General features: G+C 51.9%; 12 protein-coding genes across 12 annotated transcripts; 6 read left to right on the top strand and 6 right to left on the bottom strand.

The window, feature by feature from the left end:
* Positions 1–1905: 1905 nt before the first annotated feature.
* Positions 1906–2917, top strand: P153DRAFT_365107 (uncharacterized protein). The gene is made up of 4 exons (XM_033667760.1): positions 1906–2027; positions 2075–2159; positions 2215–2636; positions 2694–2917. The coding sequence occupies exons 1-4, from the start codon at positions 1955–1957 to the stop codon at positions 2837–2839; spliced, it is 726 nt and encodes a 241-aa protein (XP_033525912.1). The 5' UTR covers positions 1906–1954; the 3' UTR covers positions 2840–2917.
* Positions 2876–3478, bottom strand: P153DRAFT_383623 (uncharacterized protein; the record flags this gene model as incomplete). The annotated part of the gene is made up of 1 exon (XM_033670254.1): positions 2876–3478. One exon carries the CDS (start codon positions 3476–3478, stop codon positions 2876–2878), a length of 603 nt encoding a protein of 200 aa, XP_033525911.1.
* Positions 3479–3933: 455 nt separating this feature from the next.
* P153DRAFT_286554 (Aldo/keto reductase) lies at positions 3934–4928 on the top strand (the record flags this gene model as incomplete). The annotated part of the gene is made up of 2 exons (XM_033663475.1): positions 3934–4022; positions 4073–4928. 2 exons carry the CDS (start codon positions 3934–3936, stop codon positions 4926–4928), a joined length of 945 nt encoding a protein of 314 aa, XP_033525910.1.
* A 51-nt stretch (positions 4929–4979) lies between these two features.
* P153DRAFT_365104 (uncharacterized protein) lies at positions 4980–6511 on the bottom strand. Its single transcript, XM_033667759.1, has 2 exons — positions 5548–6511; positions 4980–5490 (listed from the first exon to the last, which is right to left on the bottom strand). Exons 1-2 carry the CDS (start codon positions 6394–6396, stop codon positions 5179–5181), a joined length of 1161 nt encoding a protein of 386 aa, XP_033525909.1. The 5' UTR covers positions 6397–6511; the 3' UTR covers positions 4980–5178.
* Positions 6512–6652: 141 nt separating this feature from the next.
* P153DRAFT_311980 (SIR2-domain-containing protein) lies at positions 6653–8617 on the top strand. The gene is made up of 3 exons (XM_033664826.1): positions 6653–6903; positions 6957–7996; positions 8047–8617. Exons 1-3 carry the CDS (start codon positions 6687–6689, stop codon positions 8290–8292), a joined length of 1503 nt encoding a protein of 500 aa, XP_033525908.1. The 5' UTR covers positions 6653–6686; the 3' UTR covers positions 8293–8617.
* Positions 8618–8822: 205 nt separating this feature from the next.
* Positions 8823–9997, top strand: P153DRAFT_286318 (uncharacterized protein; the record flags this gene model as incomplete). Its single annotated transcript, XM_033663456.1, has 2 exons — positions 8823–9120; positions 9177–9997. 2 exons carry the CDS (start codon positions 8823–8825, stop codon positions 9995–9997), a joined length of 1119 nt encoding a protein of 372 aa, XP_033525907.1.
* Positions 9998–13327: 3330 nt separating this feature from the next.
* Positions 13328–15112, bottom strand: P153DRAFT_365098 (uncharacterized protein). The gene is made up of 2 exons (XM_033667758.1): positions 14402–15112; positions 13328–14351 (listed from the first exon to the last, which is right to left on the bottom strand). The coding sequence occupies exons 1-2, from the start codon at positions 14778–14780 to the stop codon at positions 13528–13530; spliced, it is 1203 nt and encodes a 400-aa protein (XP_033525906.1). The 5' UTR covers positions 14781–15112; the 3' UTR covers positions 13328–13527.
* Positions 15113–16269: 1157 nt separating this feature from the next.
* Positions 16270–18226, top strand: P153DRAFT_286017 (multicopper oxidase; the record flags this gene model as incomplete). The annotated part of the gene is made up of 5 exons (XM_033663433.1): positions 16270–16482; positions 16545–17090; positions 17139–17237; positions 17289–17334; positions 17391–18226. The coding sequence occupies 5 exons, from the start codon at positions 16270–16272 to the stop codon at positions 18224–18226; spliced, it is 1740 nt and encodes a 579-aa protein (XP_033525905.1).
* Positions 18227–18502: 276 nt separating this feature from the next.
* On the bottom strand, positions 18503–20124 carry P153DRAFT_421559 (WD40 repeat-like protein; the record flags this gene model as incomplete). The annotated part of the gene is made up of 2 exons (XM_033672321.1): positions 18503–19899; positions 19954–20124. 2 exons carry the CDS (start codon positions 20122–20124, stop codon positions 18535–18537), a joined length of 1536 nt encoding a protein of 511 aa, XP_033525904.1. The 3' UTR covers positions 18503–18534.
* Positions 20125–20322: 198 nt separating this feature from the next.
* P153DRAFT_335883 (mitochondrial carrier) lies at positions 20323–21562 on the top strand. Its single transcript, XM_033665676.1, has 2 exons — positions 20323–20416; positions 20635–21562. The coding sequence occupies exons 1-2, from the start codon at positions 20348–20350 to the stop codon at positions 21487–21489; spliced, it is 924 nt and encodes a 307-aa protein (XP_033525903.1). The 5' UTR covers positions 20323–20347; the 3' UTR covers positions 21490–21562.
* On the bottom strand, positions 21473–25147 carry P153DRAFT_335880 (WD repeat protein-like protein). Its single transcript, XM_033665675.1, has 7 exons — positions 25030–25147; positions 23570–24972; positions 23312–23522; positions 22316–23256; positions 22160–22245; positions 21952–22102; positions 21473–21902 (listed from the first exon to the last, which is right to left on the bottom strand). The coding sequence occupies exons 1-7, from the start codon at positions 25064–25066 to the stop codon at positions 21669–21671; spliced, it is 3063 nt and encodes a 1020-aa protein (XP_033525902.1). The 5' UTR covers positions 25067–25147; the 3' UTR covers positions 21473–21668.
* Positions 25148–25673: 526 nt separating this feature from the next.
* Positions 25674–27459, bottom strand: P153DRAFT_286127 (phosphoglycerate mutase-like protein; the record flags this gene model as incomplete). The annotated part of the gene is made up of 2 exons (XM_033663448.1): positions 25674–26760; positions 26813–27459. The coding sequence occupies 2 exons, from the start codon at positions 27457–27459 to the stop codon at positions 25674–25676; spliced, it is 1734 nt and encodes a 577-aa protein (XP_033525901.1).
* Between the last annotated feature and the right edge of the window lie 152 nt (positions 27460–27611).

Here is a 27611-nt window from a genome sequence, read left to right as displayed (position 1 = left end):
TGTGTTCGGACTTGCTTTCAATCAGCGATCATCGGCCAAAGACTGCAAAGGCTTAACAAGCTGCGGGAGGCCTGATTTTCTATAAATTCACAAGGATGGTCCTATCGCTTAGGTGCACTATTGATACGCGCTGTGGTTGACCGGAGCAAATCTAATTCGTTGGTCGTGATCTAGCCTTGCAGCAACTATATTAAGTTTCGGGAAGATGGGGGCTAAGACGCGACTCTCCCCACAGCCACCACCATCTTGATAAGATGATACTCATTTCGGCAACACCAATATTTGGTGTGAACCAAATGCATTTTACTAAGAAAGATCGGCCGTTCAGGCCAAGTAGGGTAATTATTACCAATCTCAAAAGACACATGCACCTCAGTAGAGACTCATGATGTATCAAAGAACAAGTACGTCTATATGTAGCCACTGCGCACTTAACAGATCTTTTGCTAGCATTTGATATGTTGCGAGGGCCCTAGGTTGCCATCTGCGTGATGATACTGCTGTTTTAGGTATAGAATTTACGCTGTTTTGTGAATCTCTCTACCAATGGCAGCCTAATACGGCAGCCTCGAAGCTATCACGACATTAGGATTTTGACATCCATATCAAACAAAGCGGCCCTAGTTTCGAGAATTGTCCGGTCTACTCTTTTGACAATAGCCATGTCTAACCTCGCTTTACTCGAGAAAAATCGATGTGAGCTGTCCATATCTCCTTGGAAGGTTGTTGTGGGGAGACTATGAGAAGCTCTTCGCCAACTACCCTCACTTCTTGGAAAGCGCAAGGATTGATAAAATTGGTAGTGTACCTGCCGAACAAGTAATGAATCTTTTGCGGTCTCAATACTAGTTTTCAGGTCATATGCACGTCAAATATTCCGCAGTCGTGGAACACAAAGGTTCTCCGGCTGGGGATATATACGAAAACCTCGCTATCTCCGACGACCTATGTGCTCAGCTGTCATCATCCATATTCGGAGCTAGTTCGAGGCGGAAGAAGAAAGTTTTGTGAGTCTCCACCACCAGCTATTACGAACACTGTTACACATTTCCTTGCGCTAGATAAGCCTAGTCCAGATCGCAAATTTCTTGAACTCCTTGAAATCAACTCGAGAAATGACGAGGAAGATAATTATACAAAACCTCATATGCAGAAGAAATCTGAGGGCAAATTTACTCTTCACTACGATGAGGAATGGCTCTCCATCATCCGTTTCTCTAGTGATGGCCCAGCCGCCGGGAACACATCCCTTAGCACGACGTTGGGAGAACCCCGGCTCATACGAATACAATCTCACAGAGTTTTCAATGGATTAAAGCCAACATCACAGCAAGAGGTCTTCTCAAGATTCCCGACAATTTCGATAAAGACGCCCCGATATACGACCCAAACGACAAGGTCAATGCCAATGAACAACCTGGCGAATTTCCAAACTCCCAGATGGAAGAGTTTTGCAGGATGCTTCAAATTCGAAATAGCTTTTCAGTCGGTGAGGACATGACTGAAGTTCTTGTCAGGAACATAGGCCCAATCGGTTGATCAAGATGTCATAGTGGCCATGCGTAAACATACCGTCGGTAGAGATATAAGTAAAGTCCCTCTGAGTAGTAGTGTGGAGCATGCCTTGTGTTAGAGAGCAGGACATGGCGAATGGTGGACTTGGTCAGGTAGTGAAATCGTTGATAACTCAATAGTTCTTATCTTACATCTGATGCTAGTATAAGGTTACGGTTATATGACGACTGCGACTGTTCACAATCGATAATGTATCTCCATTCTTGTATTATTCTGGCGTTTCAATGCACCGAGAAGTTATGCTACGTGCGGGGGAGTCACGTGGGGTAGGCTGCCTTTAGACGTTGCGGGAGCCTGGCTGTGGTGTTCTTCCTGTGACAAACTTCTAAGTCTTTATACCACCCAAGCCCGACCTCCACGTTCGACTCATAACACAACGATGTCGCCACAGATAATTCTGTATGATGTCCCTACCCGAAACGGTGTTTCATGGTCGCTGAACCCTTGGAAAAGTAGGTCCTGTAAGTATTATCAACCGTATCACTGCTTACAAGCTCAGCCCGTATGGTATTGAACTACAAGGGCATCGACTACAGAACCGAGTGGCTTGAGTTCCCAGATCTTGGATCTAGACTGAAATCCTTGTATTTCAGACTACTCTTGAAGACAATCCAAGATTAGTTTCCTAACATGCTCCAGCGGCATCCCCCCGAACTCCAAAGAGGCCCCAGAATACTTTAGGGACTACACCATCCCGGCGATCAAATACACCAATGGAACCTACGCGATGGACTCCTGGTCCATAGCTCAAGACCTCGAAGTCCAGGTCTCAAGCGCATCTCTCCATCTCGACAACCCGATTGTTGAGCGAATCCGTGATCATGCTGGCAAGATGATGGAGACGTTGGTGGTGCACTTCGTTCCCAAGATTCCGAGTGTGTTAAATGGACCGTCAGCGGAGTACATCGACAGAGCACGGGAACAAGATTTTGGCGCACCCTTAAAGGAAGTGGAAAGGGAGTATGCGACGGAGGAGTGTTGGGAAAAGGCGAAGAAGCCGGCTACAGAGGCTGGCGATTGGTTGAGGAAGAACGGAGGGCCGTTTTTTCTAGGGGAGACGGGTGAGTTCAAGATCTGTTAGACGCAGTTGAGTGAGATAAGAAACTAATCATCACTAGTATCGTATGCTGACTTCATCTTCGTCTCGATGCTACACTTTTTCAAGCGGCTCGACGAAGGTATCTTTGAGAGGTATCTAGCACTCGATCCAACCTTTCCGAGGGTGTATGAGGCGTGCAAGCAGTGGCTGCAGAAGGAAGACTAGCGGATGGCCTGTTCGAAGTGATCTGTACAGGCACGATCACTTCTGGAAGTAACCAACATCCATTGAATCACATGTCCTATGATTATGTACTATTATATATCGTATTTCGACAATTTTTATGGCTTTTATGAGAACATCGCGATCGGGCTCGAAGTACAGCTTCTCAACAGCCATCTCGCAAGAGAAAAACTGAGGGCTGAACTTCTCTTCTCCTGGATCTCTCCTATCATGAGCATCTTCGTACAACGCTGCAACGTACCACCAGATGAGCTTTACGCCCTTGCCATGTAGCAGTCTTCTCATCGTACACATGAACGGTTCAGTGAGCCTGTCATGAACGAGAGCCTCATCCGGCGTATCTGGAGGCTCGTCACCGGCTGCTACTCTAGTGAACATACGAATAGGTAAGAGATGGCATGAGTACCCGGTCTCTTCAGTTATCTCGCGTAGCGCAGCATCCTTTCGTGTCTCTCCAATGTTACGACGTCCCTTTGCCAGCATCCATTCGTCTTTCTCTACAAGGTTGACGAGGCAGACTCTCTTCGATTGCGGATCTGAACGGTCGAAAAGAATCGTGCCGCAGCTCTCGACAAACTGGTCGGATGAGAGCTGGCGGGTGGGGAAGTTTGACTGGGCCATGCTGTATGCGGCACCTAAGACGTGATGGTAAGGATGACGCGACTGATGATGTCGCGTGTGCACGATCCAACCTCGGCAGTTTTCATCTCAATCCCGAGAATTGTGAAGGACCGGATCAAGACCATGCTGACACCAGCAACATCTTGACGTGTTAAGGAGCTATGATGGAAGAGTGCGAGGTTCTCTCAATGTCATAACGAATTGCCGGATATCGCTCAATTTTAGTGAGCAACACCGTGATGATCTACAGGCATGCGGCGCAAAGACCCTCAAAACGTCATCCAGTTCGAAGCTACTAGACACATAGTCGTGATTGCCCAGAGGCATTTGCGTCTTGAGACTGTCATAATCCACTATACTTCAAAATGTTTGCCTCCCTTCGTACCTCCACAACCAGACTCACACAGGTGACTCGACAATTGCAACCTCGATCAACAGTAGCACATCAAATCAGAATGGCCAGCACAACATTTACTCTCAATACAGGTACCAAGATACCTGCCATTGGCTTTGGCACTTGGCAGGACAAGGAGGCTCAGGAACCGTAAGTCGGCAGTCTCTAATGTTGGTATCAATTGCTCATACTACTCGCAGCGCTGTCATCACAGCACTCAAGGCCGGCTACCGTCACATCGACACGGCGCGCATCTACGGCACAGAGCCCGCCGTCGGCAATGCCATCAAGCACTCCGGCGTGCCCCGCGACCAGATATTCCTCACGACGAAGCTCTGGAACAACAGCCACCACCCAGAAGATGTCGAAAAGGCACTCGACGCCTCGTTGAAGGATCTCGGCACCGACTATGTAGATCTATACTTAATGCACTGGCCGTCGCCCTTTGCTCGCGGTGACGCCATGTTTCCCAAGGAGAATGACAAGGTCAAGACTGGCGACTCCGACTTTGTCGACACATACAAAGCAATGGAGAAGCTTGTCAAGTCAGGCAAGACGAAGGCCATCGGTGTCTCAAATTTTAGCAAAGCAGAGCTTGAGCGCCTACTGAAGGAGACGTCTATCGTCCCTGCAGCTCATCAGATTGAGCTTCACCCATATCTCCAACAGCAGTCTTTCACCGCGTTCCACAAAGAGAAAGGCATCCATGTTACCCATTACTCGCCGTTTGGCAACCAGAACGAAATCTATGACGCTGGCAAGAACATGGGCAAATTAATGGATGACCCGGTCATTGTCGAGATTGGCAAGAAGCACGGCAAAACTGGTGCACAGGTCGCGTTGGCTTGGGGTATTGCACAGGGGCACTCTGTTATCCCCAAGTCTAAGACTGAATCTCGTATCAAGGCCAATCTTGAGGGTGACTTCAAGCTTCCTGAAGAGGATGTCAAGAAAATGGCTAGCATTGATAAGAAACTTCGCTTCAACGATCCTTCGGCGAACTTTGGGTGGGACTTCTACACGGATCTGGATGGAAAGAAGGGAGCTAAGCTCTGAGTGGGCCGCGGAACGAGACAACGAGTTGATGAATACACGTTAATCAGCAGCCGGATCACTCTGGGACGTATATGTATATAGATAACGATGCCAAAAACTAGCGTAACGCTATCTGACTTTTGCTGGTACATTACGATACAACCGAAATGCGATTCTCAATTTGTTCAGGCAATCCAATAACGAGTCCTTGCAGATGCATCCACGACCGAATTTGAATACGAAACAGGCGAAATAGACAAAATAGGTACTGTTAGAAACAGCGTGATGTTCGACTTGCACCCTTCCGCTTCAGACTCGCGTGCCGCCGAAGAGTCTTCGAAACCGACTTGGCCTTGGACACACGAAATTCAGACGTGAACCTTGTGATGGCACATATGGAGCACGGCTTGCCGAATTGTTCCACATGAGCGCTGTGGAAAGCTCTCGTGCCGTAGAGCTGCAAAGCCAGGTTCTCAACATCGATGCGTAAAACCCAAATTGAGCCTGGGCTACCCCGGATGTAAGGCGAGGCGAGGGTAGTAGCTTGAGAAATGTGGTACTGATGCTCGACTTCGTCGACAGTCTAGGAGTGGAGTGAGTTTGTGAGGCACCGGGAAGTGCAATAGGGGAGTAAACGCACCAGGGTCTGTCTGAGGAAACAGTCTTCACATGCGGCTATGACGCGCTTGACGAGCGGAAAGGGATAGCAGTCTAGCACTGCGTAGCAGAATATACATATTCTGGGCGCATGTTGCAGCCACAGTCGTCTATATATGATTTGACTCATATCTGGATACACACACCTCGATCCATGCTTATCGAAGTGAGCAAAAGGAAGGTTGAACTTGTTGCAAGACCGCACCAAGTGCGAGCTGTAGCTTTCTACCAACTCATTGCAGCGTTTCGATGTATGTGCTAGTGAGTTGAATGGGTGGCAGAGCGCAGTCCAGGAAAACAGGTCAGCGGCCCAACGGTCGGTGTCAGGACGTGTGGTAAGATCCTCCCTACTCTTGATATCGAACTTTGTTTGCCGGGGAAAGTCGTGCGCGCTTTGAGTTTCGGTGAGGCCCGGCAGGCGAGACCGTGGGTGAGTAAGGTATGACAGTATTTGGTTGACAATTTCGATTGGCAATGTTTCCAGCTTGCTTTGCGAGTATGAACATCTCGAAAGGGTGTCAAAGTAAGTAGACACGCACGGTGGAGGTCTTTCAGAGGCAGTATGAGGAGGACGCGTGGCCAGATTGGAAGAAGGTTGCACGTGGAATTCATCGCCGTGGATCGGCTTGGTGGACTCAATGGGGTTAGAAAACTGGACGGATGCTGGGACACAGCTACAAGAGAGAATGGACGTCATTTGAACGGAGCGAGCTGCAGATCTCTTTGAAGATGACGGACTTATGAAACAAAGGCCTGCCTTATACTCGCCAGCGGAGAACGAAGAAACGACAAAGAGAAGGATCGCGGCATATGACCACCAAACTCTCGGCATGCCGAAAAGACGCTACGGCTAGCTGTGATTTGCTGAGCCTGCGGGCAGTCACATTCTGCGTGCATGCATTCGTCCGTCAAGATCATGCACACAGACTGATCGAACTTGGTTTGTGGTACTGGCGACGGAGGAACGAGCTCACATGTCATCCTAGGATAAGCGTGCGGGCTAATCCGCATCGACTAAGCCTAATCAGACTAGCGTTTCATGTGTGACGTCTGTAGAACTGGTTCTCTCACTTTGACAAGGTAAACACTACAATTAGTATTTGACTGCGCGCAGCCGACAAGATGGCTGCCCAGCCCTACACGGGTCCTGTCGTCGCGAAAGACGTTGCCCCACCGCCTGCCGTAGATCCCAAGGCAGAGTCCGCTGCGGAAGGCGCGTTGGAGGGGGCCAAGGTCAAAGGCGAAGAAGATGAGCAAGAGGACGGCAGCATGTGGGAAACAGCCTCACTATTCGAGGAGATCCTGGATGAAGTCGAGGCCTTTGAGTACTCTACCAACGGTGGGTTGTGTTTGCTGTGCGCCTCTCACTACGGCGATTGACGTCCAAGACAGGCATGGACGCGTGCACCGCCGACGAAGCGCGACAACTCAAGAACCGCCTGCATGACGTGGGTGCCAGCCAGTTTGTGATGGAGAACATTACCAGCGAAAAGATGACGGCGCGCAAGTTGTGCACCGCGTTCGGCGTGAGACTTCCTAAATTCCTCGACAACGCTCCAGACGAGAGCTTCTACCAGCTGCTTGGCCTAGCGATTAACCGCGAGCTCAACAAACGTCGAAGACTCGACCAATATCAGACCATTGACGACGCTGCAAAACTGCTACGAGAGCGCAAGAACATCATGGTCATCACCGGCGCAGGCATCTCCACAAGCCTCGGCATCCCCGATTTCCGCTCCAAGAACACCGGGTTCTACTCGCGACTGCTTCAGATGGGCTATCAAGAGCCGGAACAGGTGTTCGACATTCATAACTTCGACGACGACCCGCGGACCTTCTACGCTCTCGCCGGCGACATCATCCCTGACTTAGAAAAGTGGACGCCTACGCACGAGTTCATACGGCTGCTACAGGATAAGGACAAGCTGCTCACCAACTACACCCAGAACATCGACAACGTGGAGGCGCATGCTGGCATACGGAAAGATAAGCTGATACAGTGTCATGGCTCGTGGGCAAATGCGACATGTCGGAAATGTAAGTACAAAGTTCCTGGGGAAGAAATCTTCGACTCTGTGCGCGCACAAAAGCCGGCTGAGTGCAAGCGCTGCATTGAAGAGATTGCTGCACAAAAGCCGGGTTTGAAGCGAAAGCGATCATCTCACGGAGGCGCCAGCAGGAAAAAGCGATCGAGCGGCGAGGATTCGGAGTCAGACGGTGCATTCGACATCCCACAGCCCGGTATTATGAAGCCAGACATTACGTTCTTTGGCGAAGCACTCCCTTCGAACTTCTTTGATCGTTTGAAAGACGAAGACCGAGACAAAGCAGACCTGGTGATCGTCATGGGCACGAGTATGAAAGTCGCGCCTGTGTCAGAAATCCCAAATTTCTTGCCGCGTGATGTGCCACAGATCTATATTTCACGAGATGTATGTTGCAGACCATGGTGTTACCACAAGCAAGTACTAACATGGTCCAGCCTATTCACCACATCAACTTCGATATCAATCTGCTAGGTGATTGCGACGTAATAGTAGCTGAACTTGCGCGCCGTGCAGGCTGGGATCTCGAGCACAAGATGATCCCAGAGGGACAAAAGACCGAGATCGGTACTATCAACGAAGAGGACCATACGTACAGCGTGAAAGCCACAGGTCCGGTGCCAGAGAACAACAACGAGATCAAGGCACAAATCAATACCGAAAGTAAGAATAAAAATGCATGAGCTACATGATGGGCATGGCGTAAGCTATTGAGGGCGTTTGGAAGGGTGGGCATCCCCAAGAGGTTTACGACACTAGACCTCACAACAGTGTTGCGGATGACGAGAAGGAGTCTGGCGTTTGAGATGGAAGTCCATGGGCGGAAGGGGTATAGTCAACACCTTTGGAAACGGGTCTGTAATCGACAGATTTAGAACGAAGGTGGCAAGACCTGTACATCATCTAATAAATGACGGATATATTCCTCCCGTGTACCACGTTTTGTAGCACTTATCAGCCACATGTCAGTCCTCGCATAGACCGTCTCAATCAATACATGTTACTGGCCATTGACAAAGGGCAGGACTGGATATACATGTTTACCTTCAAAATGCTAATATGTTCCTGTACGTGTTCACATGTCAACGCGCTACGCCAAGCATAATAGGGCTGAATATTCCCACGCGACCTCAACTCGCGACTTCCCCCACTACATGCACCCGCTCTAGACTTCCAACCTTGCAGCGCGCGCATTTTCGCCTCCACAGAAACCATGTTAGATATCCATCGTACGGATTCCGTGCCCGATACGAAAATCTACTTTTCGCACAGTATCCTGCCCACTTGCATCGATCCGCAAAACGTCTCCACGAAAAAGAAACCGTTCTCAACATTTAGTAAGCAAAGGTTCAGTCACACACTGGACCTCATACTACCGGAGGAAATCTACGATATAGTGGAGAAAGAATTGTATCGAGAAAATGGCGTTGGAGATAAAAAATACGCGAAGGTGCATATGCAACTAGGAGAAGTGCTGGAGAGCGAATTCCTCGACCAGTACGTCAGGCAAGGTATGGTTGCGCGTCGCTCATGTGAGAAGCTGAAGAGTGGAACTGATGGACAACAGGCAATATCATGATGCTTAGTGAAGGACGACCGCTTGTCGATAATGTTTTCTCCCTCTACGACGGTACACTGCGTCTCGAACTCGACCGCCCTACCTACGAGCGTTGCGGCCTGCAAGGTATTTCTATCGAAGACGGTGGTCGCAAACACCAGAAGTCGCGCTGGGTCGTGGAGTTCAATCTTCGCGATAAGGCTATGAGACATGGCAAAGGGAAATTCGAGAGACTGATGTGGGCTTGCAGGAATGTGCTGGACCAGAGTCTAACGTGGCTTTTCTATAATTTCAACCCAAGTTCGGCGGAATCGCTCGCGGAGGGCAAGGAGATGTTGTCGAAACACGCGCCTAAGATATGCTCCATTGAGCCGAGTGTAATAAAGATGAGGAATGTGCTGGTGCCGAAGTTATCAGTGCACAATTTAGCAAGTCTCTACGAAGAGGAAGATGCGTTGAGTTTGCTTGAATATTGCCGCATGCTCTCTTTGGACTCGCCTCGGCTTAGCGAAACCGATGATATCGACCCCCATCTGTCTCGTTATGAGGTTCCTGATTTCGAGCACGGAACATCCCCGAGGAGCATGGTTTGTGTTCGGTGGAGGGGCTTCATCCCGTCTTCTTTCGCGCGCGACTTGTTTCTCGTGGTGAGAAGACTAAGCTTTAGGAACAAGAGTGGGAAGGATGAGGAGGGAGATGTGGATATGGAAGGGGACGAGAAACGCGAAAATTGGTTTGCGGTGAGCGCAGAGGGTTTTGGAGAAAAGAACGCGTGGACGGCCATGCAGTTTGCTGGGCGGGAGACCCTAGTTTGGGAGGTTGAGAGCTGACCTGAAGAGAAGGGTGCGTGGGGCGAAGAAAGACCGCATATGCAATACTGACAAGCAAGATGGAGGCTTCGGCGTTATCATGGTCACAAGACTGTCGGTACACGACACTTTTGATCAAGGAAAGAACTCAACATGGAAGCCTGGACATATGCCAGGAGACTCGCTTTCTCGACCAGTCACGTAAGGTAGCTCTTGCTTACGCTCGCCATCTTGTTTTATATCCAGCTCTGAACCAAGAGTCTCTGGTCGAATGGACACCCTACAAACGATTGGCGAATGTGGCCGTCGATGACTCAAATAACTTTACTCTCAAGAACAGGACCTAGTGACCATATCTATATAAGCTTATTGTCACGTATCCACCTCGGGAGGCCCGAGGGGCGACAGATGATACGTACGACGGGGATCAATACATATTGATCAGAATGGAGCTGAAGACTACTATGGCAGGATGACGTGGAATTTGGCGATGCCTTTAACTGGCACATGACGATGACCTCCGTCCTCCTCGTGAGGTGCGCCACCACAACCCATTGGTAACCATCAAACTACCACGATGTAAGCCAGCACATCCACACTACATCTTAAGGCAATTGGGATATTTGTCCATCAATGATTATATCCTAGTAGCCTTCACTTCGCGAACCTGGGCCACGGCATGACCGACCAGGATGCTAACCAGGGGGTCAGACATGGACCCAAGACTGTAAGATTTTTTTGACAGCTCGTTCAGCATATTTGTGTCACTCTCTTGGTACCCATGGAAAACGCCGGTCATTTGGCGTCGTTCCTGCGTGAAAGTATCTCCTTTTCTCGGGATTTTGGCTTGGAAGCTGACCACCACGTTGGTGCAGATGCCGGTTTGTGTCACTCACTCTCGGCATCTCATCACTATTGATCATCGAATTGGTCTTGTTTTGACACAGATTTGAGACCTGCATTCTAGGTCAAGAACTTGATGACTCTACCCATACCCCTGTAGGCATATGGCCGGAGAAGCCGATCCGGTGAAGCTTATGGCGAGGCTGGAACAAAATCGCAAAGGTTGCCGGTAACTGATACTTGTAAGCTCAGACTGGCATGACATGACCGCATCAGCGCTGACCATGCTCCTGCACGCTGCCGACAGGCAGAAATAAACGATGAGTAAGCTGCATGTACCCTCAGTCTATCGTGGTATGATGGCTCAACGGAGTTCTACGGATATGAGATGACGCGACGACGTTGGTAATCTCAAGTTGAACATATGCGTTCTTTCAGTAGTGATTCCTGTTCGATGAACCAGAAAATATTCAATTTTCAAGCTGGTTATGACAATCGCACTCGAAACCAAGTTAAAGTTATGTTGAGTTATGATATGCTTGCCACCAAAAAGCCATCACTAACGTGTCAGGCAGACTTCTAGGCGGTAATCTCGCAGCTGGGCAACTGCCATCTTTTTCGATCGGCGACTTGGAAACATTGGCGCGTCAAGCCTGCACGACGTCGACCTTCGATGCCCAGACTGAGGCTCATTCATCCGGAAACACATTGAATGGTTGCTGACATTGAGGCGTAGTAGGGCAGTGACGACGTCGTGTGACAACCAATGTGCTGATGCAAGGACCAGTCTTGTTGAGCTTTTCCAATGCCAGAACCCCGTAATTATGTTGGCTCGACGGAGTTCATGACATGCATGGCTGTAGGTCCCTGTACAACGTAGGCCTTTCTGAGATAGTAATACCAATAAGGAAACGACTGCGAACCCAGCTGAGCAGCAAGACAGCACGAATATGATGACAGAAAAGCAACCTCACGACAACGGTGAGGCGAACACGCATTGAAGCCTGATTTGAGGATTCAGCCCCTGTTGACAACTGCTGAATGGGGAAATAATTGATACTGATATGAAAACAAGGCTCTATCCGGAAAACCCGCCTCGCATGGTCATACCATCCGGCCTATTGCTCTTTGATAAGGTAAAGATAGAACCATGTGGCGCTAGTCTATCATCTCTGGATACTACTCAAGAATTGCGATGCGCACATGCCAAAGCCTTGCAGGTCCTCAAAATGGGTTGAATGCACATCGTAGCCAATGGACCGATTTGTCGACATAGATCATGCCAGCAGCGTCTTTCCAGGCGTGAAGTGGAGTATCTTCCGACCCTACCCGTATTTCCCCGCATCCGTCGTATCCGTATCCCATATGCAGAACCCAGAATATCTCCTCCATTGGTCTCACATGATCTGTGTGGGCATGGTCCCACTCTCTCCGCTAATGAGCGCCGATTGTCACTGACATGCAGTTTTCAATAAAAGAGTTCTTTTCTTGAAGCGCATGAGTGAGATGTGTATTGATAGTCCAAGGCTGACGCCATGAAGAACGTTGGAGAAGCTCTCGATGGCGTCCAGTCACGCGTCGCTCCTTCCTCTGATAGCAGGCTTACTTAGCCCTTCAAGCTAGGACTCCTAGCAAGTGTCTTCAGCGGAGACAGATGTTGGGTCTCGATATCCAGTATCCAGCCGCATACGATTGTGGGATCGATCGGGGGTGTAGGGATGAGACAAAGCATCAAGCTTTTTGGCCGTTGATTAGTCTGTGATAGGTGTGCGCTAGTCGAAAGTAGGCAAAACGTGGCATGTCCGTGCCAGCCCTGGAGTGATGATAGTGACGAACTACGGTTTATTTTAGCTTCGTATCACGCAGGCCTGCCTCGGGCTTGCTAACATACATCGACTTGCATACAAACCTCTCTTTAGCTTCCTCGACAACCAGGGGTATTATCACCTTAGCGACATAAGTCGTGCCTTCGGACTTCGGGTGTGGAGAGCCCTCTGTCGTGACGTTGAATGCACCATGTAAGAGTTTCTTGATTCTCCCATGGTTCTCGTCATCGTGTAAGGCTCATGGTCCTGCATGACCGCACCACATTACTACCCATGTAGTTCGAAAATAAGGCTTAGTTTTCCTCGTCCTTTTCTCCGTCGATAGTCATAACAACCCTGGTAACGTCGTGGCATGTGAGCCAATGCTCTGGTTTCCTGCAAGTAAGCAGGCCACGCGTTGCTTTTGACAGGTGTCAGAATCGTCCCGTTGACGCTTGTGGCTTGCGAGCGTTGGAGTTGTGTACGTGATGGTAAACTCGAGCATATCAATATTACATGCATGTGTTCTTGTTGATCGGTATGACGCAAGCGCTTCTGTAACCTGATTGCATTGTCTTCATCGAACCGCACACAACAACGCAGGTGTCTTCGGTAATCTTTGGCCTGGGAGGGAGCGACTGAACAGATTTGCATGTGGTTTGTACCACTACAATACTTATCAATATCTGAATCGATGCAAGCGAAATCACGCAGGGTCTATAAATTTTGAGCTGCATCGGGCTGATTAGGGTTGTGCCAAGGCTGCAAATTCGGCGGAAGGTAAATTCAAGAGGTATAGTATAACACGAGAGCTGTAACCCGACCAGATATACTAATTATACAAAGACCTGTCATTGAAATCTCGAAATAAAACACCGTTCAGCCGTGAGCTCAAATCTCGGATTACCAAAAGTGACCCCCCTTCTTCTTGCATGCGGAGACTGCAGACGTTGGAGTTACGGTTGTTACCCTCGTATATGTGACGCCAAAGTTCTTGGTAGACGTTATTGTGATGTATTGATGGCTGACCTTGGTTTTTGTAGGAGTGGGGAGCGTAGTAGTCAACGTCAGGAGACCACTTAGTACAGTAGCTGCAGGCAAAGTTGTCGTGGTCGATACTGTTTGTAGGACAGATTCCGTTGTTGTGAGCGTCGGCTGAATAATCGTTGTCGTCGTGCTCACTGGCACAGTACCCGTAATAGTGGATGTTGGAGCGTCTGGGGCGCGACGCTCGAGTGCAGGACCAACTATTCGAGCCCGCTTCTGCTTAGCAGCTTCCACACGCGCGCGAGCCCACTCGTAGTCAACAGCCCGGTCGGATTTGCGCACAAAGCGGTGAAGCTTTGGCAAGCTCGTAGGGGTGACCAGAGCAGCAGGGTGGAGCAGAGTGGGTGAGTATGTGCAGGGCTTGTCAGGTCGAGTTGGGCGACCCGGTGTCGTGCATGTGGCAGTGACAGTCTTAGTGGTGGTAACGGCCTTTCTGGTCGATGTGATAGATGTCCTCGTCATCAGCTTTGTGGAAGTTGCAGTAACTGCCTTGGGTGTTACAGTCTTAATCTTCTTCGCAGTTCCACTCGGGATTGTTACAGTCGACAGTGGGCCGATAGTGGACACGTCGGTGAACGTTGCTGTTGCAGTCATAGTGGTGACTGGTACTTCGGTTATGCTGAAAGTGACCGTGGGTGTGTAGGTCATGGTCGCTTGTGCGCCAACAGTGATGTACAAATCTAGTCTCATCAGCACAAGTCGTTTCCTATAAGATCCAAGGTAAACCGACCTCTCTGCCACGCGAATGGTTGACCTTCTTTGCCGTTGTTGCCCAGAATGAGAAGAATCCAATGCCCAGATGACATTTGACTTTTCTGGATGGGACATGTCGATAGTTTGGGGTCATCGTCAGGCGTAGTTTCCACCTTAGAGCAGAGGTACTCTGTATCGTTTGGATCCACGAACAAGATATCCGACAAATCTGCTTGGCATCCTTTGAAGGTAGAGACAGCAGTGAAGGCTTCTGTGGACGCTTCATTGATAAAGTATGAACCCTCATCAACGAAGTCGACACCGTATGAGTAACATATTGATTCAGGATCGGAGGTGACGAGCGAGAGCAATGCAGCAAACGCCGTCAAGGATAGAGGACGGGAAAAGAAGACCATGTCTAAATAGACTCAGACAGTGCGATTCTGAACGATCAAGATGATGTACCGCTTTCCTAGAAGCGGGCAACACGTTCTCTTGTACTTCGCCATTTTCGAGGAGCTGGACAGATGGCTGCCTGTCATAACTCACTGTCAACAATTCATCACCAGATCTTGCACAGGACCTCGATAAGGAGGCTTAGACGCAGGTGTGAACAGGTTCCGGTGAATGGCTTGTTGCAAGATGCATCAATAAGCTGAGCTAAGAAAGGTCATGGGTGGAGTCATCGCGATTGTCTGTTAGCATTCTGCACCTCGTAAAAGCAACGAGGCTTGTCGCGCAACAAAATAAATGCTGTCGGCAAATGTTGATCAAGAGTGGATGGAAAAGGCGATGTCAAAGCCACCCGGACGTGACTGCATGGCTAGCGTAAAAATTACCCGAAGACCTCATCGCCGGCAGGCTTGACCACTCATTGCCAAGATGAACCATTATCTTCTTACGTCTTGCAGCATGTTCTCTCATCATACTCTGTTTCAATCAGCCCGAACCGTCCTTACGGCTGTCATGGGTAAGTTGTTACCCGATTCAGGGTACTGATAGTATCTTTCATCAAGAAACAAGATAAGTGAAAATTCATTTCGGCCCCGCCCTATGTCCAACTTTTGGGAAGGAGTGCTTGAAATTCAGGGTCCTGTGGCTAAGATTGCACAACATACTAGGTTCTGCATGTCGAGAGGGTGCAACGCAAGACCAAAGTCGCGGATGTCTTGAATCCAGTGACCTTTACTGCTGGGCCACCATGTCGTACCACTCGTAAAGCAGGGACAAAAGGTCAGCCGCAATGTGGCAGCCTTACAGGCATCTCGGGTTCCAAAAACACACACTTCGACTCTCTGGCACCGACGAATGATATAGCCTGTTCCCCAATTCATCATTTTCGATAATGCATCTGACACGAAGCCCCAGCCAGCGGGATCGCAGTCCAAGACACTCACCCCTACCACTACTTCGACACGAGGGAAGCCTCCCGAACCCTCGGCTTACTATCCATCTCGCCGCCTGCACTACATCGGGTACTACTCTCGAAATAGATTCTTTCGTTGACCCGTGTGGCCATGCTCTCGGCTCTTGAGTGGTGAAAAGCTCCCGTATCCTGGTGCAGAGGCTTATTACTATCTTGGCCAAGTTCCGATATACCCGCCAGCAGGCATGATCAAGCCACAAGGAGTTCGTGTAGCTCGGAGAAAGATCATAGCCTGATTCATCTTTCACTACTACAGACATAAGCGAGTGAGATTTGTCAAGATCGAAGATCATTTGAATCCTATGTGGATCCAGCCTGGGTGGAATCTGGTATAAAGGGCATCTCTGGCTCACTTGTTTCTGTCTTACTTTCCTGCCAAGTCTTGACCTCTCTCACTACTCATCAACTAGAGTAGTGAGCTTGAATAGCTCTATTGTTTCGTTGTTTCTCCACAGTCTTTCCAGGTTGCAATATTTAATATGCAACTCCGTTCTTTGGTATTCTGGCTCTCTTTTGGGTCTCTGACTTTGGCATTGCCGTCTTCGCGAGGATCCATCGAAAGCCGAGACCTTGTTGAAAGACAAGATGGAGCATGTACAAATGGCCCCCGGACACGAAATTGTTGGAGCAACGGTTATTCCATTGCCACTGATTTCGATGCCAAGTCGCCCCCTGATGGCACAATTGTGACAGTATGATATGGACTGGGGGGTCTCTGCAACAAGCACTAACAGTCTCACAGGTCAACCTCGAGATTTCAAATGTCACGCGGGCGAATCCAGATGGAAGCGGCGGAAGTCGACCTATGATGCTCATCAACAACCAATACCCTGGTCCAACGATTCGAGCAAAATGGGGCGATACTTTGGTCATTAACGTGAAGAACAATCTGCGAGATAACGGCACCGGCATCCACTGGCATGGCGTTCGGCAACTGAACACTTGCCAGCATGATGGAGTACCCGGAATCACCGAATGTCCAATTGCCCCAGGAAAAACACGCCAATATCGATTCCGAGCGACTCAATTCGGCACGACGTGGTACCATTCCCACTGGAGTGCACAGTACGGAGACGGTGTACTCGGTACTTTGATCATCGATGGCCCTGCTACGGCCAACTATGATGAGGATCTGGGCGTTCTACCTATAACTGATTGGTATTATCCGCCGGTTTTCACTCTGAATGAGGTTGCTCAGCATTCTGTCCGTGGACCGCCTCCGGCCGACAATCTCCTCGTAAATGGCACTCACATCAATCGCAATGGCGGAGGAAACTACGCCAAGATGACTGTAACCAAGGTATGTAACTGGACGCTTGATACGACAATGATTTAACATTGTGTGAAGAACAAGAAATACCGTATTCGAATTATCAACACTTCGGTCGACAACTACTTCAGCGTTTCCATGCATGGTCATCCCTTCACTGTCATCACTTCTGATTTTGTAAGTCTGGCTTTGTTTTCGTAGGCAAAGAAAGTATACTAACTCCAGCAGGTGCCGATCAAGCCATTCATCACCGACCAACTAATGATAGCCATCGGTAAGATACCTACCTCTCACACAGTCCCAAGATACGCCAACTGACTGCCCGCCTAGGCCAACGCTACGATGTAATCATCAACGCTAACCAGACATCTGGCAACTACTGGTTCCAGGTAGCCGTCGGAGCCTGCGGTAGCAACTCAATCTCAACCGCAGGCGTACAACTCGGTGCCATCCTGCACTACAGCGACGCCCCAGATACCCAACCCACATCCACAGGCGTCACTCTACGCACAGCTTGCGTAGAAGAATCGACCAAAAACCTCGTCCCCTTCGTGCCAAACGAAGTCCCAGCCTCCGTCGTCGGCACCGCCGACCAGTTAACCGTAAACAACTTCCAAGACCCCAACAAGGACAACCTCTTCCGCTGGCTCATCGACGGCACCCCCCACGTCGTCGACTGGAACAATCCCTCCCTCGAAACCGTCCTCGCAGGCAGCACCAACTTCGGCAACAACTCAAACGTCCACGAAATGCCCTCCAGCGGCTGGTACCTCTGGTGGATCCAGTCCACCGCCTCCATCGCGCTGCCGCACCCCATCCACCTACACGGCCACGACTTCTACATCGTCGGCTCCGGCTCCGGCACCTGGGATGGGACTACAGCCGGCCTCACGCTGAGCAACCCTACCCGTCGCGATACGTCCACGTTGCCCCCGGGGGGCTATCTGCTCATGGCGTTCCCCGCGGATAACCCGGGTATGTGGATTATGCACTGCCATATTGCGTTCCATGCGTCGCAGGGACTTAGTATGCAGTTTATGGAGCGTAGGAGTGAGATTAAGGGGTCGATTGGGGATACGGGCGCGTTTAAGACGGGGTGCGATGAGTGGGATGGGTATTGGTTTCCTGGTAATCATCCCTATGAGATGACGGATTCGGGGATTTAGGGGCTGTTTTTGAGGGGGTGTTGGTTGGAGGGGGATATGTGTAGGTGCGTTGTGGAGTGTGGTGTTGTATCTTCTTCGTTTTCTTCTTCTGGGAGTGATTTTCTTCGAGGGGTTATGTGTTCCAGGCGGACTATTTTTGTGTAAGAGTACGACGTGTTATCAATGGTAGTCTACTTTTTGTTGTTTGAATACGAAGTTGTTTGGCCAAATTTGCATACCTACTTTATCACTAACTCTTCTCTCTTTGTTTACCTTCCACTCCAACTATACTTACAAGTACTTCTTGGACGTGTTTTCTTTACTGATGCTTAGTTCCCACCCAAACCCAGTATACTCAAAGATCCCCACTCTCGATACTTCGGTCTCATCCCTCCACCTCTCCGTATCCCTCCCCCTCTCGACCCATCTCCAACTTCCACAGCCCCACAAGCAGCAACAGCAAGACTTCCATAAGGATGCACAAGCGTAGCTACGACCGGTACCTCTTCCTCCTCTCCACCAATCCCACCTCCGCCCCCAACACAAACCACCTCATCCGCCTCAACAGCACCCTCCCTCCTCCACGGATCCTTCCAAACCCTAACCCGCCCATCCACGCCCCCCGCCCAAACTTCATGACCAATCCCCTCAACATCATACATACTCGCACCCGAATTCCAAACATCAAAACCGAGTTTCTGTTTCGTAGCCGCCCTCCTACCCACGCAATACCCCAGCGTGAGCGAGAAGTTGCGCACATCGTATATGAGCAGGACGTCGGACATGCGCTCGGCAACGTAGAGGTATTTGCCGCAGGGGCTCCATTTCAGCGACGAGACACCGTCGCCCATGACGTGGGACAGGTTCTCGCTGCGCAGCTTCTTGCCGTCGAGGGTGCCGGGGAGTGAGAAGTGGGTTATTTCGGAGCCGCTGACGGGGTCGTAGATGCCGATGTAGCGGGTTCGTGCGCCGGCGGCGAGGAGGCCGGCTTGGCATGTTGAGGTGGCTGGGGAGAGGGACAGGGCGGAGATGTAGCCTTTGAAGCCGCGGCCTCCGCCTTTGAGTTTGCTGTTTCGGGAGGGGATGGTTTTGATCGTGTGGATGGGGTTGTCGGTGTGTTCCAGGTCGAAGATTGCGATTGCGTTTTGAGAGCCGGCGAAGAAGTGGGCGCTGGAGTGCGAGTAGACGAGGCTGAGTGGCGCGGTGACGGCTTCGTTGAGGTGGTTGATTAGCTTGTAGGAGGTTAGTGGGGTGGAGATGTTGACTGGGCTGGTTGTTTTCGCGGCTTGCGATTCGTTTGATTCGTAGATCCTGGTGGTGTCCCAGAGTGCGTTGTGGAGGTTGATGTACGAATCTCGTTGACTGACGAGGACGTGCGTGCTACTGGCGTCGTTGAGATTGAAGAGCGGATTGGCAGCAAAAGCCCATATAGGGTTTGATGAGGTAAATTGCGCATATGGTTTGAGAGCACGTGTGCCAGTTTCTGAGAGAATGTCTGTGTCGATGGGATAGACGGAGAATGTGCGATTGTAGTCGGATGTAAATACACAAGTCCCGTCCGGCGAGAGCTGCGCTTCTTGAATACAGCTAGTATAGCGGGATTGTGCCCCAGGGTTAGTTGTAGTACTGGCGTAACTACTCTCTGAATCTGAATCAGACTCGGATGTTGAAATCGAACTGTCGTCGTCTGACAGCTCGTCATCATCTTCCTCTGCTTCCTTCGCTTCGACTCCTTTCCCAGCACTCACTTCCCTAGTTAAACCCAACTCCTGCTCATCATCATGGTCTCGAGTCTGTTCATCACGTGGTTCCGCATCTTTCTTCTGGCTAAATCTTGACTCTTCACACCGCGCTCGCTCAGCAACCCTCGTGCTAGCCAAACATCGTACCCTCAACGCAGCGCTGTCGAGATCAGTCATCGTCTCTCGTCATCTGCTTATAAAGAGTCACGCGTACCGAAGAAGCAAACCGTGGAAACAAAACGCAAAAGTCGTGTTTAGTCGTGGTGCCTGAGCATGGGTGTTCGAGGTCCACTAGCTCCATTCTCGTAGGGCTGATCTAGCACAAACACGGACTAGACCTCGCCAGAAGTTGTGAACGCGACAATCGTCATGACTTGCGAGGGCGAGCCTCACGTCAACCATGCAGCATCTTGGTGAGCCGCGGCGTGGACGCGCATGGGTTGACTCGCCGTACCTGCGGTCACTGATTGTAAGTTATCTCGTCTAATCTTAGTCGCCAATTCCTGTATATTTCAAGTACAATGGCATGGTGTTGTTGTCGCGTGTGCCCGCAATGCAACACCCCACTACATTCATCCAAAGCACAGAACACGCACAACACAAACGGCATTCGCACACTCCCCAAACCTGCCCAATTTTCTCCGCATCTCCAATCCCAATGCTACCCTCAAACTAACCCCCACCCAGGCCGGCGGCCTCGCAGGCACAACAGTAGACCTCTCGCTGTACCCGCTCGACACGCTGAAAACGCGGCTCCAATCGTCCGCCGGCTTCGCCGCCTCCGGAGGCTTCAACGGAATCTACCGAGGAGTCGGCAGTGCGATCGTAGGATCCGCGCCCGGCGCCGCCCTCTTCTTCATAACCTACGACTCGATCAAGCGGAACTTCGCACCCACACCCTCCACGCGCTATACCGCCGACGGGAAGCCGTACACTTCCGCGCCCGACGCCAGCAGCGGGGCAGCCGTCCACATGCTGGCCGCGAGTCTGGGCGAGGTGGCCGCCTGCGCGGTGCGCGTACCGACCGAAGTCGTCAAGCAGCGCGCGCAGGCGAGCCAGCACCCGAGTTCGCGCGCGGCGCTGATGTATATTTTGGACCAGCGGCGGACGCGCGGGCTGGCGCATGTGTGGCGTGAGCTGTATCGTGGGTGGTCGATTACGATTATCCGCGAGGTGCCGTTTACGGTTATTCAGTTCCCGCTGTGGGAGGCGCTGAAGAAGTGGCGGCAGGCGCAGACGGGGCGGGGTCATGTGTCGGGGCTTGAGGGCGGGTTGCTGGGGAGCATGGCGGGTGCTGTTGCCGCGGGGATTACGACGCCGTTGGATGTGCTGAAGACGAGGATGATGCTGGCTAGTGAGAAGCAGCCGTTGTTTACTATGCTGTCGGTCATATTGAAGGAGTCGGGCCCTGGGGCGTTCTTCGCGGGGATAGGACCTAGGATTGGGTGGATCAGTGTTGGCGGTGCTATCTTCCTGGGGAGCTATCAGTGGGCGAGTAATGCGCTGGGGGACGCAGGGGACAGTGATTCAAGTCTTGATTGAAAAACAGTGTGAGTAGTGACGTGTAAAAGAATAGATAACATAGTCCAGTAATTGCATTACCCACATCTCTCTCTTTCTCTCATATCTTCCCCTGATGACACCAAACCACTTCCTCCCATCAACACCAGGCTATCCAACCCCCACCAATTCATCCAACATTAACACTACATGTCCACCCCTCAACCAATCACACCGCCAGAACTCACACTCCTCCCCGCCTCACTACTCGACTTCCCCTCACTCACACTCCCCGTCCCCGGACCAGCCTGCGCCGCAAACCCAGCCTGCGGTCCCGGATACGGCGTGGTTTTGATTTCCTTGCGACCGTTGGCCTTGTAGTGCAGCACCACGTCGCCGCCTCCGCGCCAGACATGTGCGCGGATAGAGGCCAGTGTCATCGTTGGGTGGATGAGCTGCGGTGTGTTAGAGGAGATTAATAGTGTTTTGAGAAGAAAGACCTACCTGTCCGTTACAGTACAGTTCCAAATACTCGTCTGGCTTCAACCCGGGTTCCTCGCTCTCGGCCTCTTTAGGAGGCGCTTCGATGCGCTCGGCCACGTAGCCTAGGATTTTGCGGGCGCGTAGCATGCGGTTTGCATTGAGGCGGTTGTTGCTATGAAATGTTAGCATGATTGATCGTTTTACGGATGGAATGGGTGGGGAGGTGTACCCATCAGATGATATGGCCGGGAGGGTGCCTTGATGCGGTTCGAGGATGAAAGACACTTTAACAATGTCCTTGATTGGAAGTTGGTTCTGTGGTTATCTGGATTAGCAAAATGTCGAGAGCCGCATGCCGAATAATCGGGTCGGAGAGAGAACGTACGCGTAACAGCACCTCGGCAAGCCACATAGGAGCAGCCTTCTCAATGAGATCAGCCTGCTGGCCCAAAGACCCCACTTTGCCCTCGAACAGATCCGCGACACCCCCAGAATCCGGTCGATCTTCTTGAATCAGTATGGTAGTCGAGGCAGGTGGTTTCAACACCGGGGTATCATTCGGCAGACTTGGCGCAATCTGAGATTCGAGCTTCGTCGCCCCCGCGCTCAACTGCTCTTCATATCCTTGCCGTATCCGTTGAATGCTACCCAGGAAATTATCTTCGAAAACCTTCTCCTCGGTTTTGGTCGATCGGGAATCACTATCCTCTGCTTTCTCATCGACGGCTGCAGGCTTGGGTGGCTCGGCTATGGCAGTGCCGGTGCTAAACTTCTTCATGTTGAACGACATGTTGAACTTCTTGCCAAACATGCCCTTGCCCTTCTTCGCTGGCGTGTCCGGCTCCGTGGGTGACTGCAAAGTCTCCTCTTTTGCGTCAGTCGAGGCTTCCGCTGCAGATTTTCCGTTTCCATTGGTATTCGATGCGCCGTTGCCAAAGTAGTCGCCGCCTTCTATTGTAGAATTGCGTTGTGTCTCGACCTGGGAAGTTTCTTCGGTGGTCGGAGTAAGATAGGGGTTTTGCATCGAAGTGCGACCTGCGCTTTGGGGTGGAAGCATCGGAGTTGCTAAGCCTATGGCGAGTCCAGGTGTGTGCGGCAAGTGGAAGCCGTTGGAGGCCCTTATGGTAGAACCCGTTGGAGGCCCCGAAGGAATATCGTTCCAACCATTGAGGTTTGTTTTTGGAAGTTCGATGTTGGTGGGTCGACCTGCACCGGCCTTGATTTCTTTCTCCTGTAGTTGCTCTGACCGGAAAACTTCGTCTCGTCGTATTTCTTCGTCGATGAGATTGGAGAACAAGTACCGCAAGATCCATTTCCCGAGATTGACTACACAAGATCAGCGCATAATCTATGAAACGATGTGATAAGAGAGTATGCATACTGCGGTGATCTTCACGAAAGTCGATTTCCTCTTCCAATTGCAGTTCGTCAGCGTACATCTCAGCGTCGAAGCAGTAGTTTTCTTCAAGTACACAAGTCAATGTGCCTATCCTTGTATCGACGGCGCACCAGTGAGCGACAGTTTCCTGGGTGTTGACTTGAGGGATGACGTTTTCGAGGTGCGTCTTGCCATATGACTTGATGGGGGCACACTGCTTCTCTTAGTTTGGGCATTGATATCAGAATCGAAGCAACTCACCTGTAGAAGATCCCACAGCATAACCTCACCCGCAGTATCGAGAGTCAATACCCTTCTGCGATCGTTCAGCAGATGGTGTTTGATCAGACCGTTCTGGCCTTCGATGGAGAAGTCAGGCAAGTTTCGACAAGGTACTATAACGCTGTGGTCTGCCGTAACCAATGCCTCGGATTGCCTCCGAGTGCCATTCACTGTGGAAAGGGTTGCAGTATCGGCCTCTTTGGTGGAGAATATCTGTGGAAAAGGCGCCGTGTTCGACATGCGCAGCAAAGCATTATAGGGTATCTTAGGTGTTGGCCCGGTGTTCTTTGGACTGTCAGCAGGAGGCGAGGGATATCGCGTCCGAGAGGTAGACACGCTGTCGCGATGCCACATGTAGGACTCTGGCAGTTCAACGGCGCCTGTTGTCTCGACGTCGTTCCATCTGTTGATGCTCGAGCTGGAAGTGGCCGTCCAAAGCCAGTCGCCCGCCGAAACAATTTTGTTCACGCCCTCGTGCTCTTGACACACTGCCACGGACAGGCCCTCGTCCATCTCAGCGCAGTGGCGCACATCGCTCTTGGCGACGATGCCTGAGCGGTCTGACGAGTAGAAGACAGACAGCTGCGGGCACTCGGAGTACAGCGACCAGACGCTGTCGTGGTGCATGGTGAGGGTGTACATGCAGCGTCCAGCCGTCATGGACCACACCTTAACCGTCTGGTCGGACGAGGCCGACAGAATGGTGTCGCCGTCCTCGGCGACGAGTATGTCGCGCACATTGTCCGTATGGCCGACGAACTTAGTGACGCGCTTGCCGGTGCGCGAGTCCCACACGCGCACGATACTCTCGGGCCCGCCGCTCGCGATGATGCTCGGGGTGGCGGCTAAGGCATAGACGGAGCCCTTTGCCGTGTTGCCGTCCTCGCCCACGGCGATGTCCAGCTTCTTGCCGGCGCCATTGAGGTCCCACAGGCTGATCTTGCGGTCCAGGCCGCCCGAGGCAACCCAGTTCTCGTGGGCGCCCGGCGAGGCGACGCGCTTGATGTAGTCGGAGTGCAGGCCAATCGTCTGCGGGGGCAGTGAGTCCTGGGCGGCGGGGCGCCAGAGCTTCACGGTGATGTCGGACGAGGCCGAGACGAGGGCGGTGCTGGTCTGGACGAGGGCGATGTCGTTGACCCAGTGCGTGTGGGCCTGGACCTGCTGGCGGAACTGCGTCGGCGGCGGCTTGTAGTCGGCGGCATTGGAGTCGGCGAAGGGATCGTCGTCGTCGGCGGCGGCGGTGCGGGCCAGGTCGAGGTGCAGGTCCCAGGCGCAGATGACGCCGTCACGGCCGCCCGAGTACAGGATCGAATTGGCGGCATCGACGGCCAGGCCATTGACGCCCAGACGGTGGCCTCCTGCGGACTTGGCCAGCGGCAGCACTGCGCACGTCGTCGTCAGTCCAGCTCATGTCCAGCTCACACCGAGCACACACCCACCGTACGAGATACGCTTGCGCGTCGCGTTGCGTCCCATGCCACCTCAGTTAGCTGTGCAAGGACAATTACATGTAGGTACCCGGGAAACTGGGGAAGAGAGAGCGAGAGTCCGTCCGCCTGCGTGCCTGGATCCCGCTAACCCCGAGTCGCTACCGTCGACAGGCCATGGCTAACCTTGCAGCGCCGATCCAACGGCTTTCTGCGGGCAATCACGTCACCGACCCATGGCCTCACCCCCAGACGCAGCGAGAGGCCACCGCCTGCCTGGAACTCATGTTTGGTGGGGCCGGCACGATGCAGACAGGCATGGCCCGGACTGGCGACGCGGCTACTACCCCACTGCTACACTCTCTGCCATTCCACCTTGTCAACTATGTCGAGTCAAGTTGCTGGACAGCGTCGTACTAAAGACATACCATACATCATACCGTTCCGTTAACTGTTTCGTGTACCATTCACTATATACTAGCATATATCATAACTGCTCTGCCATGCTCCCCATGCAACGCGAACGAATGCCGTGGTCGATCCAGCGGACTCTGCAATGGCGCAAAGGCCGGGTATTAAAATCACAACGCGAACCTCCATCCATTGAAATTGAACCCCATCATAAGACCACACCACATCCAGACACGGCTGCCCACTCACACCCTGTGATGCGCCTGCACAGGCCGCGTCGCAACGTCGTCGATAGCATCGTAGCTCTCCCGAGGACTGTCCGCCAGGTCAGTGCCAAACTCTTTCTGTCGCAACTCCCAGCTGCCAACCCTCTCGTGTCCCCTCTTAGGTCCTCCACCATAGCCTACAATTCCCGCTGCAGGAGGCGCTCCTCCGTTTGCGTTTCCGACGTCGGCATCAGATGCCAGCTTTGCCGAGCCCTTGAAGCCACCCAGCTCGGATTTCTCACCTTTATGCACGCGATGCAGACGCACACCACCGACCAGCATCGCGAGCGCAAACAGTATCGACGCCACGCCAAGTGTAACCATTGCGCCGATGACACCGGCGATCGTAGGGGATAGACCCGCCGCACCGTGTGGTGTCGACATAACGAGCACATCATCCTTATCCGCAACCCGGCAGAACAGACTCGGGCTGGCGCACACGTCGCACCACTCCTTCAACGTCTCTACCATGATGCCTTGAAACGCGCTCTTGAATTCCGACCACGACATGTCCGTCTTGGTGGACTCGTTCCCAAACATCGGGTACGACACCAGCTGCTTCGGGTACCCGGTGCTGTTATGGTAGTAGAACCTCACCGACAGATCGTCTTCACTCGCGGGGAACGAGGCATTCGATCCAGTGCTGAACAACTCGAAGAGCATGGCTGAGCCAAAGGACGGCATAGCGCGGAATTCCGGGTCGCGCTTGTCGAGCATCATGAGCGAGATGAGGGAGATGAAGGGTTCTATCTCGCCGAACAGGAGCGTGATTGGGTTGGGGGTGTCTGTCTTGTTACCCTGGCCCATGCGGTCGGTGATGATCTTCTGGAACTGAGAGAGTATGGATGCGGCAAGTGTTCTACCACCTGTAGCACGCAAGGACGTGGTGTTGGACGAGTCCGAGACGTTGCCCCAAAGGTGCCATGCTTCTTCGTCGGCGAGGCTTTGCAGGGTATCGTACACGCCGGCGTTCGGTGTATCGTTGGCCAGCGACTGGTAGACACTGCGGTCGTGCGCATACTGGTAGGAAAGGTAGTCGAAGCGTTTGATAGCGTATGTAAAGTCGCTTGCAGAAAAGTCAGTCTCTCAACCCTCTACCGTATATCATCGACACTCACCTCTCATACTCGTCTAGATTCGCCCCAGACCAATCTAAATCCAGCTCCTTGTATAGCTCGTCGTTTATCGTCTTCGAGTTCTTGAATTGCTCCGTCACGAACCACTTCTGCGCGTCGCTCTGCGCATACGGACAGTTCTGATCGCCCTGGACAAATATCGACTGCGGATCGAGCGCGCCCTTGGACTGAATATTCGCGTGCTGGTACCCCCCAAGAGGATAATCAATCGCCGACCCATCCGCCAGCAAGTCCGCCGCATCGCCCGTCGCATTCGACAGCGAGTACGGAGGATACAAGCCCTGCATCAACGCCTGCGCCGAGGCGACGAGATACTGCGAGTCCAGGGTGCGGACTAAGATCTGGTCGTTGTCCAGAACATTGGTCGACAGCCCATCGATGTGTTGGATGCCCAGATCATCATGGCTGGCGTCTGCTCCGTCGATGTATCGTGTTCGCAAGTTCTGTCCCAGGCGGTACATCTGCTGTGCTCCCAGGGCAGTCAAGACGGGAGCACCAGGGTGAATGGTAGGGGTCCGCTCCCCCGTCCGAATAAACGCGAAAGCCGCGTGCGGATGATACGCGTCATCACTCTGAGCGTCGACCGACCAGGCCAGGGCCAGCAGTCCAGCAGAGACAAGGGCAAGCATAATATCGTCGTCGTATATATGGGTGGTGTGATGAATAAGTCGGCAGCCTTCCCACCAGCTAAAGAAATAATCCGCAACGCAACACGAGGGAAGACGAAACAAAAACAACAAGGCTAAACCCGCGAGAAGGCACCAACCCTATATTTAACCTT

Source organism: Dothidotthia symphoricarpi (genome assembly GCF_010015815.1).
Source record: "Dothidotthia symphoricarpi CBS 119687 unplaced genomic scaffold P153scaffold_6, whole genome shotgun sequence".
In the NCBI taxonomy this organism is placed as follows: domain Eukaryota; kingdom Fungi; phylum Ascomycota; class Dothideomycetes; order Pleosporales; family Dothidotthiaceae; genus Dothidotthia; species Dothidotthia symphoricarpi.
The sequence above is the reverse complement of the archived record's forward strand: the minus strand, read 5'-3'. Positions and strand labels throughout refer to the sequence as shown.

Excerpts from the sequence above, each read along its gene's own strand:
- P153DRAFT_365107 (XM_033667760.1), top strand. The coding sequence starts at position 1,955 with ATGTCGCCACAGATAATTCTGTATGATGTCCCTACCCGAAACGGTGTT. Across the intron at positions 2,028-2,074 it reads GTCGCTGAACCCTTGGAAAA|CCCGTATGGTATTGAACTAC; the intron begins GTAGGTCCTGTA and ends TTACAAGCTCAG. Across the intron at positions 2,637-2,693 it reads GTTTTTTCTAGGGGAGACGG|TATCGTATGCTGACTTCATC; the intron begins GTGAGTTCAAGA and ends AATCATCACTAG.
- P153DRAFT_335880 (XM_033665675.1), bottom strand. The coding sequence starts at position 25,066 with ATGGGACGCAACGCGACGCGCAAGCGTATCTCGTACG. Across the intron at positions 24,973-25,029 it reads GCGCAAGCGTATCTCGTACG|TGCTGCCGCTGGCCAAGTCC; the intron begins GTGGGTGTGTGC and ends CGACGTGCGCAG. Across the intron at positions 23,523-23,569 it reads TGCTGTGGGATCTTCTACAG|TGTGCCCCCATCAAGTCATA; the intron begins GTGAGTTGCTTC and ends TAAGAGAAGCAG.
- P153DRAFT_365104 (XM_033667759.1), bottom strand. The coding sequence starts at position 6,396 with ATGCCGAGAGTTTGGTGGTCATATGCCGCGATCCTTCTCTTTGTCGTT. Across the intron at positions 5,491-5,547 it reads GTTTCCTCAGACAGACCCTG|ACTGTCGACGAAGTCGAGCA; the intron begins GTGCGTTTACTC and ends CTCCACTCCTAG.
- P153DRAFT_335883 (XM_033665676.1), top strand. The coding sequence starts at position 20,348 with ATGCAGCATCTTGGTGAGCCGCGGCGTGGACGCGCATGGGTTGACTCG. Across the intron at positions 20,417-20,634 it reads CGTACCTGCGGTCACTGATT|GCCGGCGGCCTCGCAGGCAC; the intron begins GTAAGTTATCTC and ends ACCCCCACCCAG.
- P153DRAFT_365098 (XM_033667758.1), bottom strand. The coding sequence starts at position 14,780 with ATGGTCTTCTTTTCCCGTCCTCTATCCTTGACGGCGTTTGCTGCATTG. Across the intron at positions 14,352-14,401 it reads ACCATTCGCGTGGCAGAGAG|ATTTGTACATCACTGTTGGC; the intron begins GTCGGTTTACCT and ends TGATGAGACTAG.
- P153DRAFT_311980 (XM_033664826.1), top strand. The coding sequence starts at position 6,687 with ATGGCTGCCCAGCCCTACACGGGTCCTGTCGTCGCGAAAGACGTTGCC. Across the intron at positions 6,904-6,956 it reads CTTTGAGTACTCTACCAACG|GCATGGACGCGTGCACCGCC; the intron begins GTGGGTTGTGTT and ends CGTCCAAGACAG. Across the intron at positions 7,997-8,046 it reads AGATCTATATTTCACGAGAT|CCTATTCACCACATCAACTT; the intron begins GTATGTTGCAGA and ends AACATGGTCCAG.